This window comes from Hibiscus syriacus, unplaced genomic scaffold, assembly GCF_006381635.1.
Source record: "Hibiscus syriacus cultivar Baekdansim isolate YM2019G1 unplaced genomic scaffold, ASM638163v2 tig00112344_pilon, whole genome shotgun sequence".
NCBI lineage: Eukaryota > Viridiplantae > Streptophyta > Magnoliopsida > Malvales > Malvaceae > Hibiscus > Hibiscus syriacus.
The window spans coordinates 1,061,220-1,078,096 of NW_024063307.1; the positions used below are offsets into that span (position 1 = coordinate 1,061,220).

A 16,877-nucleotide genomic window follows, 5' to 3' on the forward strand; every position below is an offset into this window, starting at 1 on the left:
TATTTATATATTTTCTTTAAAAAATTAATTTCATAATATTTATATAATTTTTTTTATAAAATTAAAATTATAAAAAAGATTTAATAAAAGGGTAAATATTTTTTAACCTTTGAATTTCATATAAAATTTTAATTATAGATTTTTTTTGTAAATCTAAAATAATTTAAGGATAAATTTGTAATTTAATCTTCGTAGAATTTTTATTATTAAATGACAGAAGAATGATATTTTTGAAAAAAAAATAAAAATTTAAGGGTATTTTAGTCCAAAATATCGGTAATGTTACAATACATAATGGAAGGGAAGTAATGACATTCTCGGTAATATACCCCAAAAAATCTACTATTGGTAATAAAACATTACCGGGAATGAGATTTCCGCCCAACTAAACATGGGAATGTGGGATTCCCACAATCCTTGAACCAAACACCCCTTAAAGTTGTGGGATCGAGACTCACGGAGGGCATTTCATAATTCGGAGGTCTCCTACGAAAGCTGTTCTCAATTTGATGTTGGAGGCAGCCAACTATCTTATCTTCCACTTATCCCATTATATACGGAACAAGGGTTAGCCATACGGTACATGAGTGCGAGTTTGCTGTAAAATTTTGGTAGCAGTTGTGAACTGATTAACAGATTCTCAATGCATGTTGAAGATGTTGCATAGACAACATTCACAGCCACTAAAACATCTTTGAATTCATTTGAAATGGAAAATGTTGAAGCTCAAATGAATCCGATTCAGTACTACTTTAATTTGATAAGCTTCTAACGCCCAAAGGAGTACGCGAAAGATAATTTATTTATTTATTTATGATTCAATATATAAAAGGTTAGATTTTCAAGCCTATTCGATTAAAAGTCCTAGACCCATCAACCACGCTTTGCTAGTCTCGGAGATGATCTTGTCCCTGTTCCACTCTACTCAGCTTGTCTTTATCCTTCTTCAAACCCTTTACAATCCTCTTCCTCTTCTTCTTCACGACCTGGGATTCAACATTAACCTCCTCGACAATCTTCATTATACCACCACCGATTGCATCAATAAAACTCCCCTTCTGTTTATCATTTGCAACTCTCTCAAAATCATCTCCTAGTTCCTCGCTGGACCTTTCCTCGATGCTCTCTTCACCACCATTTCATCGCTTTCACGTTCGCTCTCCACGTCGTCGTGGTCAATAAGATCAAAGAATCTCCTCTCCTTAACGGCCATTGGAGCAGGAGGGGGCGACATCGAAGCATCCCTATTGTTTTTCTTAACAATCGGATCATAATCCTTGTCCTTAAGGAGCTTCTCGCGCTGACGTTGCCTTCGATCCGCCCTTGGAGACGGAGGCGCTTGAAACTGAGACCACCCATGGACCACTGCGCTTCGTTGGCCCAGGACAGTAGCGGGTCAAGAACCGAAACCGGAGGATTCACGAGTTCATAGTTGAACCGGGTCTCGGTGTAGATACGAGGACGTGGAAGGCTGCTGCCGTAGAACTCGCCCGGGCCGAGAGGAACCACCATGTTTTTTTGTCGCTAGCTATCACGATGTAATTCACGATGTTGATATGGTAGTTTAAGGTAATAGATTAATGTGATGGATGACATGATATATAAACTGTTACATCAGTAACGTAAAACGGTACATTAATATTATGAACTATCACGTCAGTATTATAACGATCAATGACAAAAAACGTTGATAAAAAATTACATTAAATTTATTTTATAAGCTGGAGGACCACATTGTAAAAAAAAATAATACGAGTCATGATTCTTTTCAAAAAAGTCAACGAACCTCTAATTTATTTTTGTTTTTTTAATATTGGATTCAAACATCATGTTTATATAGGGATGACAACGGGCTGGGTTCGGGCCGGGTATTGGTCCTCCGTCCCCGTTTAAAAAATTGGTATCCGTCCTCGTTTAAAAAATCGTGGGAATTTAAACGGGGATCCCCGTCGGGTAATCGGGGAAAATCGCGGGGAAACGGGTATCCCCGTTTAGCACAAACGGTTATTTAAACGGGTATTGGGCCGGGAATCGGGTCGGGAATCAGGCCGGGTATATATATATATTTAAATTAAATATATATTTTTTATTTAAATTAAATTTATTAATATTATATATATATATATATATATATATATATAAATAATTATTTTTAATATTTATCGGGTCGGGTATCGGGGCGGGTAATCGGGACGGGGATTACTAAACCCGTCCCCGTCCCCGTCTCCGTTTAAAATAAATGGGTTTTCCCCGTCCCCGTCCCCGTTTATCATCCCCGAACCCGACCCGTTTAATTCGATTTTCGGTTTTCCCCGTCGGGTTCGGATTTTTTTGCCATCCCTATATTTATATGAATATATGAGCAGTCAAATAATTGAAAGCTTTTGAACAAATATTATTTTTTATTTATTTCATATAAATGAAAAATAGAAAAAAATGAAACTTTTAATATTTTATCAATTTCTTTTAAACTTTTAAAAAATCTATGAATTTCAAATTAAAAAAAACATGAAACTTTTTTGTCTAATAAATAAAAAAGCATGTACAATCCCATTTTAATTTTTAAAATGATATTTTTGTTTATCTAGAAAATGCATTACTAAGTTTAAAAATAAAAATTAGTTTAACACTATAATATATAATTATTCAGGATTACAGTTGGGAGAGTGTTAGACTGATGATATGAAGGTCTCGTGATTGATCTACGCTCACCATATTTCGAAATAGATATCAACTTGTATTTGTCTAAAATAATTAAAAAAAAGTTTAAAATGAATTTTAATTGATTTGGTCTACATCATTCAACTTTCTGTGTTTGGATCTGATCAGATTATAAATTTTCAGACTCACTTTGCTCGGAATAAATAGTGTTCGAAAAGAAATAAGTGATAATATTATACTTATGATATGCTGAATACAAACTTTTTATAAAAATATTTTTTATGAAAATTATTTAGCAAACAACTGTAGGTGTAAAATATTTTTATAATTTATGTAACGTTAATAAAGATAAAAATACTTTCATAATAACTTAATTATTTTTTTTAAAAGTACTAGATGCACGATATTATTTATTTCGAAATTCAGGATTCTTGATTAGAGTTTAGGATTAAGGATTAATGTTTAAGTTTTATAGTTGCAATAGATAAGCGACTTTGGTGGTTAAAAATTTTATTATTCTCTATAGAAGTCTCGAGTTTGAACAATGATAAGAATGTGAACGTTTATTGTCAATTGGTCGAGATTTTTTTTAATTTAGGTTTAAAATTTTAAATTTCAAAATCGACGGTTCAAATAGATAAAATGTGTAGAAATTTTTTTTCACACTGTTAATCAAATAATAATCCTCAAAGGAATGATATCTTTACCTTTTATAATTAAAGTTTACACAATATATGTATTTGATAATTTCCCTTGATATGTTTGACTTGCATCACATATAATGATCGCAACTGGTTAGAATAAATATGGTATTCAATAAATTTTATCTCGCTCGAGAAACGTATCTCATTCGCTTGGATCGGTCAATTTAGAGGTACCACTCAAAAATTTGAGATAAAAATTGCATCCAACCTAATTTAATATAAATATATCAAAATCATTTTTATTCAATAAAATAACAACATAATTTTTAAAAAAAAATTATTGAGAGGGTTATTATAGTAATTATCTCAGGATTAGGGAAAAATCACTTTAAATTCAATTATAAAATTCACTCAGAATACATGTTTTTATCATTAGTTTTGAGTATTGAATGTTAACTTAAATTTGATATAAACCAGATTTAAAAGCGTGCATCAAGTTTATCTATTATAAGAACAATTTATATTTTATGTATAAGTAGCTATTTTTTTTAATTTTATTGCCATTCTCTGTTTTTTAACACATCCACGCATTACATGCACGCTAAGAAAACCACCAAAGGTATATGTCTATCCATCGATTTTCTTCTGCCATTATTGTTATACCCTCTTTTACATTTTGATCAAATCACGACAGCATTTTGAGGAATTTGTTACTGGTCATTTCCGCCATCGTGCACTTGACATCCTTGTGGCGTGTCAAGCGTATAAAGACGGTGCTTTGATAGGCTCTGTTGTGGTTAAAGATGGTGTCCTGGTCCCCTAACAAACTCGTACAGGGTAGCTCCGTGGTATTTAAAGGAACAATACAGAAGATGATCGATGTGACAGCTAGGGAGTTTGTGAAAAACGGGTCAACGAACTGCGAGCAGTTTCAGGCTAAGTTGATAAGTATTTAGAATTGTGGGTAGGTCTAAAACGTAGGATAGGGTGTTAAAGCCATTATAGAAGCAGCAGTTTAGTATTGGTGAACGCAATTTTGATGAACTTGATTACACTACGTTTGGTATATGCGTTAGTTTAGCAATACTTTTTAAAGAACGCATTGGAAATTGTTTGGATTATCAATCATATAAACAATATTTATATCCCTACCAAATCTGAGAAGTTGCACACAACTCTGCCATCAATCTATCACCATTACAATCTTTTTTGGTCGGTAGGCCATTAATAATTGTAGAAAGTCCAACATGAGACCGAGTTGAACAAACAAGTCATACACCTAAAAGTTCAACAAGCTAAAATGAATATGGGTTTATCATTTATGAATCGCAACTGAGAGTTTATTGGTTAAAAGAAATTTTACTTGCCAGAAGATATCGAATCAGGCTACGCGTTGGAGGATGATGAGTGGCTTCTATCCAGCTCCGCACTCAACATGTGATGTAGAAGAACATCAACTCTTTGACTACGAGTCTTCGTGCTGTGAATCAAAACGAGATAAGAAAAAAAATCAAAATGCCACTTATCCTGAACAAATGTAGAAATATAGAGTCAGCAAATACAAACCCAGCGAGTCTTCTTCGACCTTTTCCTGAGCCAGCATCCTGGGAATATGAAAGTGGACATCAGATTTATATCCTTTCAATGGATGTATTAACACTAATTTGTCGGATAACGTCAATGGTAAACGGGAATGACAATGTGCCCATATGCATACATGGTAAAGTAATGAGATTATAAAATGTACCGACCTCGTCATCACCTCCTTCACTAGTCCCTGATGCCTCAAGATCCATTTCAGCGAAGAATGCCTCCAAGACAAAAGCTACGACCTGTATTTACAGAAGAAAGAAAAAATAAGTTTCCCCCCCTTTTTATAATGTGTCTGCAATGTTAAATGGGAATGGGAATGAATATTCTCAAGACTTACCAAATTCAAAAGCAACAAAATAGTAACTAGGTAGAAACTGATAAAATATACAATGGTCCAAGAAGTTCCAGTTAATTCCTTGTAGCCCTGTAACAGCAACTCGGAAAAATAAACCAAATCAATGCCTCCAGGAACGGGTATATAATTTGAGTATAACAAGAGGAAACAGAAGAAAAGAACATACAGGAGCAAGCAAAATTCCATTGAACTTGTGCAAAAGAATGCAATAAAAGGAGAAATATATCCTATAGAATTACACTTTCTTTTGTAAGCGTAAATCTTCTTGTACAATTTTTTTGGTGCAAGAATGCAAAATGTTTTTGTTGCAAGGACAATAAAGGAATAAAATCAAGGAGACCTAGATATGTATGTATTTATTTTCAGAAATGTCCATAAAAGCATGGACCATGAATATTGAATCTCTGCCTCATTTTATGTTAATGTGGACATAGCTTACCAAACAAACAATATCCCGAATAAAAGGTGGTACACTTGTTTTCAAAATTATTTTATAGATGCTTAGAAGTTCATAGATTATATGAGTTAACTATTGAGTCAAAGAAACAGTAACACTGCACCAAGATAAAGTTTCTATAATGTGAGAAGGTTCCAATAACTTTTAAACTATCCAATAACTTTTAAACTAACCCATTAACAGCTCTAATGTAGAAAATATGCACTTATACGGCAAGTGTTATAAGTAGAGGCCACAAGAAGCAGTGAGGAATATATCCAAAAGTGAAATAGCGTAATTCTACCCTAATCGACCATTGAAAGAATACATCGAGATGATGAATAGCAAGGATGTTCCTCTACATGTCCTACACAGAATTGTGTTGAAAAGACGACAAAATGAAAAAAAAATCCTGACACAAGAGCAATACCTGCATCCATATTTGCCAATTTCCCATCACTAGCAAGTTAAAAAGTGTGACCATTCCGTTTGGATAGTCATTAAAATTGAAGAGCAAGTAGCTGGTATTGTCAAGGAAAGTCGCCGAATATTAATATAGTTCAAAACATGCAATTAGCTCTAAACATACCTCTGAAACCGAATGCAAAACTTCCTAATCCTGTAAATTGCCACGATTGTTGGTGCAGCCTATTAATTACAAATATTACAAAGGCATATGTAAGACGGGTTTATAGAAACGCCAAAAAAGGATACTCATTTTCAGAGAGCTCTGATGCATCTAGATTGGGATTCCCAGCATTGACAATCCCGCCAAAGATCTAGAACAAATGGTGATAATTTCCATTAGTAACATAATCAGATCATTGATTAGACTGAATAATAATCCACAATGAATTCTAGGATTCTAGGAACCGGAAACCAATTTTCTTTAGGATAAAAAATCCATGACTACTCCGTTGTTAGGTATAATGAGGCAACTTCAATAGAATGTCGCATCTGAAAATCCTGGTAGGCAGGCAGACAGCGGTAGAATTAAAATATCCGTAGTACCTGTACACCAACTGAGCAATAGATGCATAGGACACAAAATATAGTCCCAAGATATGGCATTAGACTTGGAATTAGGGTTAAGAATGTGGCAACAAAAGCTCGGTAACTTTGGACATGCATCAGGAGCCTTATCAATCTTAGCATTCTGGCAAGAAGAAGGTAGCGAATCCTGTAGACAGGAATAGGAGAAAATGAGAGATTTAAAAGCTAGAGGAAAAAGGGACATCCAAAACTAACGATCCTAACTAGAATTTATTTATAAATTATAACATATGTAGAAAGCATATGTTAAAGGATAAATGAGGAGTGACTAGAAAAACTTAAAAATGATGCATATAATATAAAAACTTTGAAATATTTTGTCCTTACCATTCTCCATTTGAGAAAAAGGAAAGTCCATCGGGAGTTGCAAAAGTTATAGTTTCTCCTATAACTGCAAGCACAAATTTGATAAAACGAAATTCAGTAGCCTATTAACAAATGAAGAGTTTCAAGTTGAATGGACAGATATTGCAAATGTAAACATGCAGTACTGCACATGCCATTTGCACTATCCGCAACTTGTACCCTACTTGTTTGCAAATTTATACAGCAGTTCACTTCAGTTGAGAAAATCAATACAGCTGCATATTCCTTAATATATTGAACATGACATGCATCATATTCCTTAATTTATCGATCATAATATACAGCATAGTCCTAAATATATTGATCATAATATAAGTCATTTCATATCTTCAACTTTTACAGGTTATCTAAAAACTTTTACAACGGTCAACATTTAAAAATTGGAATAAGATCAATAAAATTCATTTCCTAAAAATGCCATCCTCTATTATCAGTCACCAAGGAAACTCTGATGCAGTCCGCTTAATTTCTTCAAGAATCGACAGTTGACACAAATGACAACCAAGTTTTCATGATTGGTTTGACCGGTAATTAAATTAAGGTGTCATCCAATATAAGAACATGAAGCAAAATAATTCCTGAAATTTGCTTTTTCTGAAAGCTCATTGTGAGGGTTTATAATTATTATTATTAGAAATTGAAAAAATATGAAAAATAAAATTGGTTGCTTTACTTTAGTAGATCTAGGTAAAATACAATTGATTTAACTTGGTTAATTACCTATTATCCATGTAATAAGAAAATCAAAGCGATTCTGACCATCCCTCCAATAATTTGCAAAGCCATATGCATACACTTTCAGTGCCATTTCCAGTACATATATCCAGCCTGTCAAATGAAAAGAAGTGCATGAAGCACCACGAAAGTAAGCAATAACATGTCAAACATGTTGCATACAACAAAACTTAACAAGCATTAAATCATGCAAATTTATGAATTTAAAATTATTTAAATTCAGGGAGTTAACTACAAAGCTCAGAAATCTTGACATGCATTAGAAAGTACCTACCAAAGACAAACTCAACCTCTTGCCACACCTTCTGCCCGGAGTTGTTTTCAACATCAAGCTGCAGGCAAATTTATATCACGGAGATTAGTTCAAGACTGTAACTCAGAATTTAAATATGGCAATATAAATCCCAACGATCAAATCATCTGAAGCAAAAAAAAGGAAAAAAAGTTCACTCTTTTTAAAATTCCATCCAATGACAAAAAGATTATGCTAAAAGCAGATTAAGGGTCTTTTGTTGATTTATTAGCCTATTATGCAAATGCCCTTTTCTCTCTTGTTTCTTAGTGTCACTTCCCTACCCCTCCATAGGCATCAGACCTTCAGATCGTTACATAAGCTACGTTATATATTTACTTTTAGCTCCAAAAAAGGTTAAGGTGGCAAACATGAGTCCATGTTGGAAAGAGCAAGAAACAATGTAGTCGGGAATCAGAACAGTCACAACATCAGATAAAATTTTCAGAATTTGATGCATTCACAACATTCTCAGAATTGAACTGACAAATTTTTCTTCAGTCAGCGAACTAGAAGGGAAGCTACATGTAATCTAGATGCATAACTAGTAACCAAGTAGTTTCCTATTGCTTAAGTGCATGGTATGCCTCCTGCAGAAATGTAACAATTAGTGGAAAAGATTTAATCATATAGAGAGGAGAGGGGAAGCTTTAAACAATTACTCGAGGGGCACTGATCAAGTTTTTTTTCAGTTTATAAACCTATCTTATAATGTGATTCAAAACAATTTGGAGCCCCTAACCGTGGACATGAGAAAAAGCAAGAAAGAAATCAATACACCAAAGGCACAGTTCCACATAGTTTCCAAACTCATAAATTTGAGACAGAATTGGTTTGACTCCAATGTGGGAGTACTTTGTAGAAAATGTAGTCCGACAGTACCAGCATCAGATAAATGCAAGTAGAAAAGGCACCAACAAAACCAGCACGCTCAAGGGACATAGTTCTAACTAGTTTCCCAAATCTTAATTTTGATATAAAAATTAGTTTCCTTCCGATGGGCGAGTACTTTATACGAACCGTGGTCTACAACTGAAAGGTCAGGTATCAGATAAATGCAAGTATATTTGTTCTATCAAATTGTGGAACTACTTGCATCAAACAAGGAACTTATCAAAGAATCTTAGTTGTTAAAGAAAATTATATACTAATATTCATCTAGATAAAATACGTTAAGAGGCATACCGTTGTCTCAACAATAACCGCTAACAGATTCAGTATGAGAATGAAGGATATTATATATCCAAATTTGGGACTACGAACAAAGGCTTTCAAATTTTCAGAGAAAGGTGAACGGTAGATTTGAAATCTTTCGAACAAAGATGGCTGCACATCATAAAAGATCCTGTTGTCATAAATATGAACATGTTTTGAGAAGGTTAATAGAAAAATGGACTTACAGTATCCTCCTTTTGAAATCTTAGACCAATGGCGTTGCAAAGATCAGTAAATTCATCCAAGTTGATCTATATGTAGAAAAAGATCAAATTCAGCAAAAATAACATTAAAATAAGAATAGAGACTAATAATATTGTACAAACAGTCAACGCAATGAGTATAAAAGATATTTAGACAGCTCGCATACAAGAAAAATTTTTAAAAAAAAAAATAACTACTGAAGACAATAAAATAAAATTCTAGTCTACACTGTTTTTTTTAATAAATCAAAGGTGCCTACAAGATAATATCTATTCAAAGACTCAACCATTTGATGAACGCTTATACAGTTATACCACTACATACGTAATACTCGAACCCGGGACATCAAGGGATAATAACAAGTCCCTTAACCACTGAGATCGTTTGGTTTGTACTATTTAATTATGTGAAAAAAATAACTACTTAAAACAATAAAATAGAATTATTGACAGGGATGGGCATGAGACCCTGACCCAATAGGTTTCAACCCAACCCAAACCGACCATATAAGGTCAGGTTTTTCTTAAAAAATTTGGGTTAAAGTCAGGTTCAGGTTTAGGGTAAAAAAATCTCCGACTTTACCCGAGATAATAGTATAATCATCTCTTATTTAAGTTCCAATTTTACCTAATAAAAATGAGAAATTCCTATGTATATATTTGTGTTAGGTGAGTCAGGTGTGGGATTACTCAAGACCGGATCGGGTAACGGGTGGAGGGATATAATAGTACTGACTGATACACCAAAAGGGGAAAAATGCTCAAATTTAATCAAATCAAAATGGTGAGGTATATACCTTGAAGTCATGACTATCGTCCAGCTCATCAAATATTAACTCAAATTCTTCCCTTGATATATTTGGCAAAGACCTGAATACGATAATTGGAACCAGGCATACTTTAGCATGCATAATATCATGACTAACAAAAGAAAAGAGGTTGAAACTTCAATAAAATCAGGAACCTTGATGCATTAAGATACCTAAGGCCAACTCAAGAAATAAGAACTACAACTACATAATTTTTTCTTTCATGATTGTATCAAATATTTATCAATTATAAGATGCAAAAAGAAAACTAGCCAATCTTTGACAATCAAACAGGAGATTGATTTTTTTTCTGATTCGAAGTGTTTTGATCGTAATTAAGATTAGCAATGTGCTAAACAGACTTAACAAGAGATGCAAGTTCTTAATAATGCTTAAAACTATTCCCTTATTTGACTTTTAATACTTCCTGCATCCTTTCTTTTAACATAATTCACTTCCTTTTACCCCAATAGCCAAATCTTACATGACTTAAACCCAACAGAACCTGCGCAAATTCCACATCTTAATACCTATTAGAAGCTGGAGAAATATGTATCGATGCAAGAGACAAGAAGGCAGTTTACTTCTTGAAACACACTAAATATGATGTTGTAATTAGTACCTGTAGTTGTTTAATTCTTCAAACAGATGAATGCATTGCTCCTTGTTGAGGAACCCAACATTCTGCATGTAGAAAAGGAACATTCAGAAAACTTAACTAAACCACATCACCACATACTAGCCTTCTCCTGCAATGTGGGGTTGGCTACATCACTAAAGCAGCAATAAGTGTTTTCAAATATCACGATGACAGTCAAACAAGATAAATTAGGATGACTAAGATTGCATAAAAGAAATAATGATAATCCTTTCAAAAGCAAAAACCAACAGGACAAATCACTCATACAGAAAAAAGAAATTGTAATGTGAAGGAGTCATGCTACTTCTCAAACATTTTTGTCCCTACTTTTTATCCACCTAATGTGGCAAATTTTTTGGATAAATCCAATGGTGGGAGCTTCCAATTCATGGATAAATCAACCTAATCAAGTCAAACAAATAATTGTTGAGAAACGCGTTTTCCATTGAAAAGTCTCTCTCCAGAAGTAAACACGAAACATATAATCCAACCAACAATAGCAACTCATGGACATAAAAATTCTCTATATCAACTTTACATGATAATTCAAACATCTTTAACCATGATAGGTTCTACTAAAAGAAACATAAAAGATTGATAGTCTCTTTTGTATCGTTGAATTGCTCATCATCAGAACTGTCCCCGTGCTATTTTTCCTTGTCTTACTTTATCCATCCATTGTCCTTCAAATTAGTTGCATAGACAATATCATACGTATCTTTATTCATTTTATCTTTCTGATACACTTTTAAATTTTTAATTATATAGTATGTACTGGCAAAGGACTTATATATATATAGTGAATGAATCATACAAATCCCCACATCCAGCTCACAATATGAAAAGTCTACCACAGAGATGAAGCTATGCACGAGTTAGACATACAAAAAAAATTAGCAACCATATATTGCTCACAAAGATAGCAGCATTCACACAGTGCAATTTAGAATGTAGAAGGGATAATGGGCCAGTAAGTCAATAATGTACTTACATAATCATCAATAAGGTCAAAGGCTTTACACAATATATTTATCCTATTCCGGTCCATCTCAGATACTTGTTTCGCAAGCTACAAGAAAAGGAGATTTAAGCACATATGCTTAATCTTTTTTTTTCTATGAAGTAACAGTCATCATTAGCAATATTCAAACAATAACAGATCATACAAGCAACCATAAAAACAAAGGAACAAACCTCGGAGAAAAAGTAATTAGAATTAACAACAAACCTCGCCTTTGAAGCTGTCATATACAACAGCAAGAATCAAATTTGTGACGAAGTAAACCCCGATCAGGACATACAGAACAAAAAAGAGGGAGTACCAACGTGAAGCCCTGTAGCCAAAAGATTGAAAGATAGCAAAAATCAAAGGAATTGTCAAAAAGAAATTAGGTTGTAACATGATCAAAGTATACAATAGAAGATAACCATCCTGATTTTCTTAAGAAATGCTGATTTACCTATTGTAATACAAAAAATGCATAAATAAAGCTAAACTCCAAATTGAGTTTACCATACCATAATCACAAGTGGAAGAAAACTGATAGGACAAGACAAAAATTGGTCGTTACAGAAAAAACAAACAAGCAAGCAATTAACACCATATAGATTATAAAACAAAAGTGGAACAAGCAGGAACTAAGAAAAGAGATGAGTGTGTGAAGCTTCGTGAAATGTTTACAAATGTAAAAATGTTTCTCTGCAGGGGGAAAATGCCATCCATTTCCAACCATTCTTTTTACATTAAAGAAAACCAAATATTTCTTAACAGCACAAATAAATTACAAAAATTCAACCAAATCACCATTTAACTCCAAACTTACTTATAGGCAGGTATCCATACATCTGGGTTGTTCGATGTGGTGAATAAAACAAACATCTGATACAACGTGGTACCATATGAGGTAAATACCGTTTTTCCCTGTTCTGTATCTTCAAACATAACATATGCCACCCAACTGGCAAACAGAAGAAATAACAGCCACAGAGCCTGCAATCAAGGCAGATGAGACAGTAACTAAGATTGTGCTCGGAAAACCATTAGTGTATAATTATGACCAATAAGTTGGACCAGATTAGAAGGAAAATACATATTGTTTAAAATTAAAATACAGCAGGCATGTATACTGGTATGGTGATAAGAGAGAATACAAACCAAGACATTCAAGTATGTTCCAATCATTCCAGCCAAAATGATGATGCTATTTCGTAGTTCCCTAAGTCAAATAAAGAGGAAAAATATTAAATGAAAACAGCTGAATCGTGGAGAGCAAAGAAGCACGACTTCCTTCAAACATGTATATTAAAAAATGATCAGTAAAATCATGTAATCTTTACAATGATAACGTGAATTTGCAGTCAAGATTTATAGACCATTGTTAAATAGGTCACTCAATATGTCAAAAAGCTAAGGAACGTCTGAAAATTATTGAGGAACTAAGTTCAACTATGGGCATAACAATCTATAAATGGTCAACTTGTGACACCCAGAACAGACCATATTAGCCTTAGCTCAACCTATCCAAAAATTATTAATCCTTTTTTTCTGGTTTCCTTATCTCGGAGAAAATGACACATAAATGTTTAGAGGGAAAAAGAACATACTTCTCTACCCACCACATTATTTTAACCTTACACTTCAACTGGTTGTGGACCCAATTATGAAAAAATACACTAGAGAGAAACAACTATACAGAACCAAAAGGTTTCATGTAAAGGGAACCATCAGCCAAAGAGGAAACATCTTTTCTTTTTTCATTTCCCAGAAAAAAGGATTAACGAGGAGACGTGACCAATCCATAACCTTCTCTCAAACCAATGAAGTTAGCCTAAATGACTAGGATATATTTCTAAAACCAAAATATATCTCATAAGTACACACCATGCTCCATGCCGTGGCAGCACCAAGCAGTTAGTGACTGTGTAAAATCATGCTTACTCCAGATTAAATGCTGATATTAAGATCAATAACTGGTCTAAAACTAGGTTGTCAATTTTATCAGCTTGCGAACCTTAGCAGCACATAAAAACCATATAAAATTCACTATTCAAAATTTCAAATTATCCTCGAACTCTCTATTATTCTTGTAGATCCATATGATCTCTCTGATCAGATCAAGTAACGAGGATGACCATGGAAAAATTTGTTTGGTAGTTCGAAGATAAATGGTGCATAATTTCACACCATGCATCTGCGAAACCACAAGCATACATTTTTGGCTTACTTGGGTTCAGTTCTGGACATTCACAAGAATAGATAGATGCTTGTCAGACGTATAAAATACAAGCATGTACACATGAAATAACGTTACAAAAAAAATTAAGGTACAGATTTTGTCACTCACTACCTAATGCTTAGGATGAAAAGAATAACTCTGGCATAAGGTGCAACCCTGAACGGAAGAGAATTCATGGCCACTGGAGACAAATAGAGGAAAAAGACCAGTAAATCTGCAACCAGAATTAAGAGGCAAATGACCTGGAATTTGAATCAAAATATGCAGTGTTAAGCTACATCATAAAATGGAAGAGCAAAGCAAATTATATCCTGAAGAGAACTATGAGGATAATATCAGGGGGAAATCAAGATAGTAAATTCTATTCATAGAATTCAATAAACAAAGAAGCAGTTTTAGCCCTTTTGAAAGACAACAATAAAAAAGAAGAAAAACAAAATACAACATGCAAAAGCCAATATCAAATCGTAAGAAATTATCAATGAGTTATCAAAGAATAGAAGAGCACAAAGTCAAATCTACTAAAAGTCCATATTGTTGCAAAGGGAAATTGGTGACAGGTTAATCAAAGCATAAACACTATTGTGGATTTGGGCATTGTAAGACGGTATATATGTCCAACGCCTTATGAACTCTCATCCCTGAATATGAAATTGCATTTAAGAAGTCCAAAACAGGTCCAACATGGGTATAAAATGTACATGGAAGAGTATAACTTTGGAATGATACATCTATAAAAGAATTTTATCCAAATACAGTATGTGAGAGAGATTAGGGATATGTAGTTATCCAAAACAGAATCATATGCAAGTACCTTTAACTGATTAAGGGGACGCTTCCAATAGATACTGGGCCCTTCATAGGAAATTGGGAAAAAAGTATGTATTGCTAAGACAATGAGAGTCACAGCCTGCAAAACAATATAGAGAATCCAAAGGTTTATGCTAGTGAAATTTAATATGAAAGACGCACTAAATTGATAATTCCTGAAAATCACTAATTTTTTACAACCATATAGCATATAGCAAACAGCTGCTCGGTATCTTGAGCATAAACATAGAAAGTACATGCTCTCAGGGTACTCTTACACATAACCAAAAGCCAGCGAAGAAATGCATTATATAAATACATACCCACAAAAACAAACGAACTTGCGCTCATTAGTTATTACCATACAGTAAAAAAATGTGGCAAATTTTCACTAAAATATATATCTACCTATATTACCATACCTCGTATATAATAGACTCTGTAGCAGTCAAGTAAGGCAACTGTCCAAGAAAAAAGTAGCCCCTATCACTGCAAGAATATGAACTACTCGTCCAACACCACAAAGGCTTCTGAAAAGAGTCAATCAAGTTTGAATTAGATAATCATCTCTATAAATTTTCTAAAGCATTTCTTAATTTTCCATTTTTTTGTTCATCCTGGTTAACCAGAAGGCCTTGAACCACCTAATTGAAATTTAAAGTAAGTAGCAAAAAGAAAAGTTATGCGAACCTCAAAAAAGTTTAGAACAACCAACGCAAAATAATTAAGGGTCCAAACGATATCGAATTTAATGAAGATGAAGTAGAACTTTGCAGCACTTCCAAAGCTTGATTTATCAAGAATTTGCTCGGGCAAACCAACACCATCCTCAGCCTAAAAAACCATGCCAATCAAATAAGTTCTCTCCTTATTTGAACAGAAGAGTAAACATATAATTTGGTCACTGCTTGTGATGTTAAGTGAAAGAGTCCTTATTTCAGATTCTGTTTCAAGTATTTGTCAAAGAGAGGATAGTATAACTAGAAAGTTGATACCTATTGTATTTTTGCACTTCAGTTACAAACTGAGAACTGGAAATTTTAAGATCTCAAATCAATTACATCTGAAACAATTACTATTCTGTAGTGTTCATAATTTAGATACACTAAAAAGCTCTGTGCGCTACGAATAATAAATTATCTTCAAATAAATTATCCTGAAACTCAATCCACTAGGACACAACATAATTAAAAAAATTCAAAAGAAAAAAAAAGATAGTTAAAGGAAAGGTAATCAGTCATTTTCAAACAAAATCGAGAAAAACGAAAGATAATTCAAAGAATTAAAACAGAAATCTCCAAACAGAAGATAGAAGGTGACCAGATCAACGAGGGCAGCTGCTCGCTGATAAGGAGAGCCATAAGTAATAGCTTCAGAGCGACGATACAAACGATCTCGTCTTCCACGGCCATCACTTGTTTCTCCGAACAGCAGAGGCTTATCCATTTCTCCTTGTTTTGACGTTTCTGGAGTGACTCGGTAATAAACACAGTGAGAGTCGAGAAGCTTGGATTACGAACAGAGAGTTTGGATCTCTTCTCTTATGACTAGCTGGAATCATAAATGATGCTGACAGATAGAGGAGAGAACGTGGGCTTTGGATATACGCTGGTGCATCTGGAGCTTTGATCTTTATCTCTAACGACATTCATATTTTTCATTTTAATACCTATTTTTTAATTCATTTTCATTCAGAACTAAGGCGTCCTTGCCCCCAAACTTTTGGAACAATGTCCACCCCAAATTTTTCAAAGTTTTAGTTTTGTCCTCTTAAAAGTTTAAAACAATTGTTAAGTTACTAGAATTTTAGAAAATATATATATATATAT

At 33.6% G+C, this 16,877-nt stretch overlaps 1 protein-coding gene across 1 annotated transcript; it reads right to left on the bottom strand.

Annotated features, from left to right (window-relative positions):
• Positions 1-4,494: 4,494 nt before the first annotated feature.
• Positions 4,495-16,630, bottom strand: LOC120178259 (two pore calcium channel protein 1-like). The gene is made up of 24 exons (XM_039184172.1): positions 16,369-16,630; positions 15,739-15,882; positions 15,471-15,578; positions 15,053-15,148; positions 14,350-14,480; positions 13,158-13,218; positions 12,826-12,992; positions 12,231-12,336; positions 11,994-12,071; positions 10,985-11,046; positions 10,351-10,423; positions 9,536-9,601; positions 9,321-9,461; positions 8,118-8,175; positions 7,829-7,936; positions 7,070-7,133; positions 6,701-6,869; positions 6,404-6,468; positions 6,120-6,210; positions 5,236-5,322; positions 5,057-5,137; positions 4,872-4,909; positions 4,673-4,785; positions 4,495-4,584 (listed from the first exon to the last, which is right to left on the bottom strand). Exons 1-23 carry the CDS (start codon positions 16,492-16,494, stop codon positions 4,692-4,694), a joined length of 2,214 nt encoding a protein of 737 aa, XP_039040103.1. The 5' UTR covers positions 16,495-16,630; the 3' UTR covers positions 4,495-4,584; positions 4,673-4,691.
• Between the last annotated feature and the right edge of the window lie 247 nt (positions 16,631-16,877).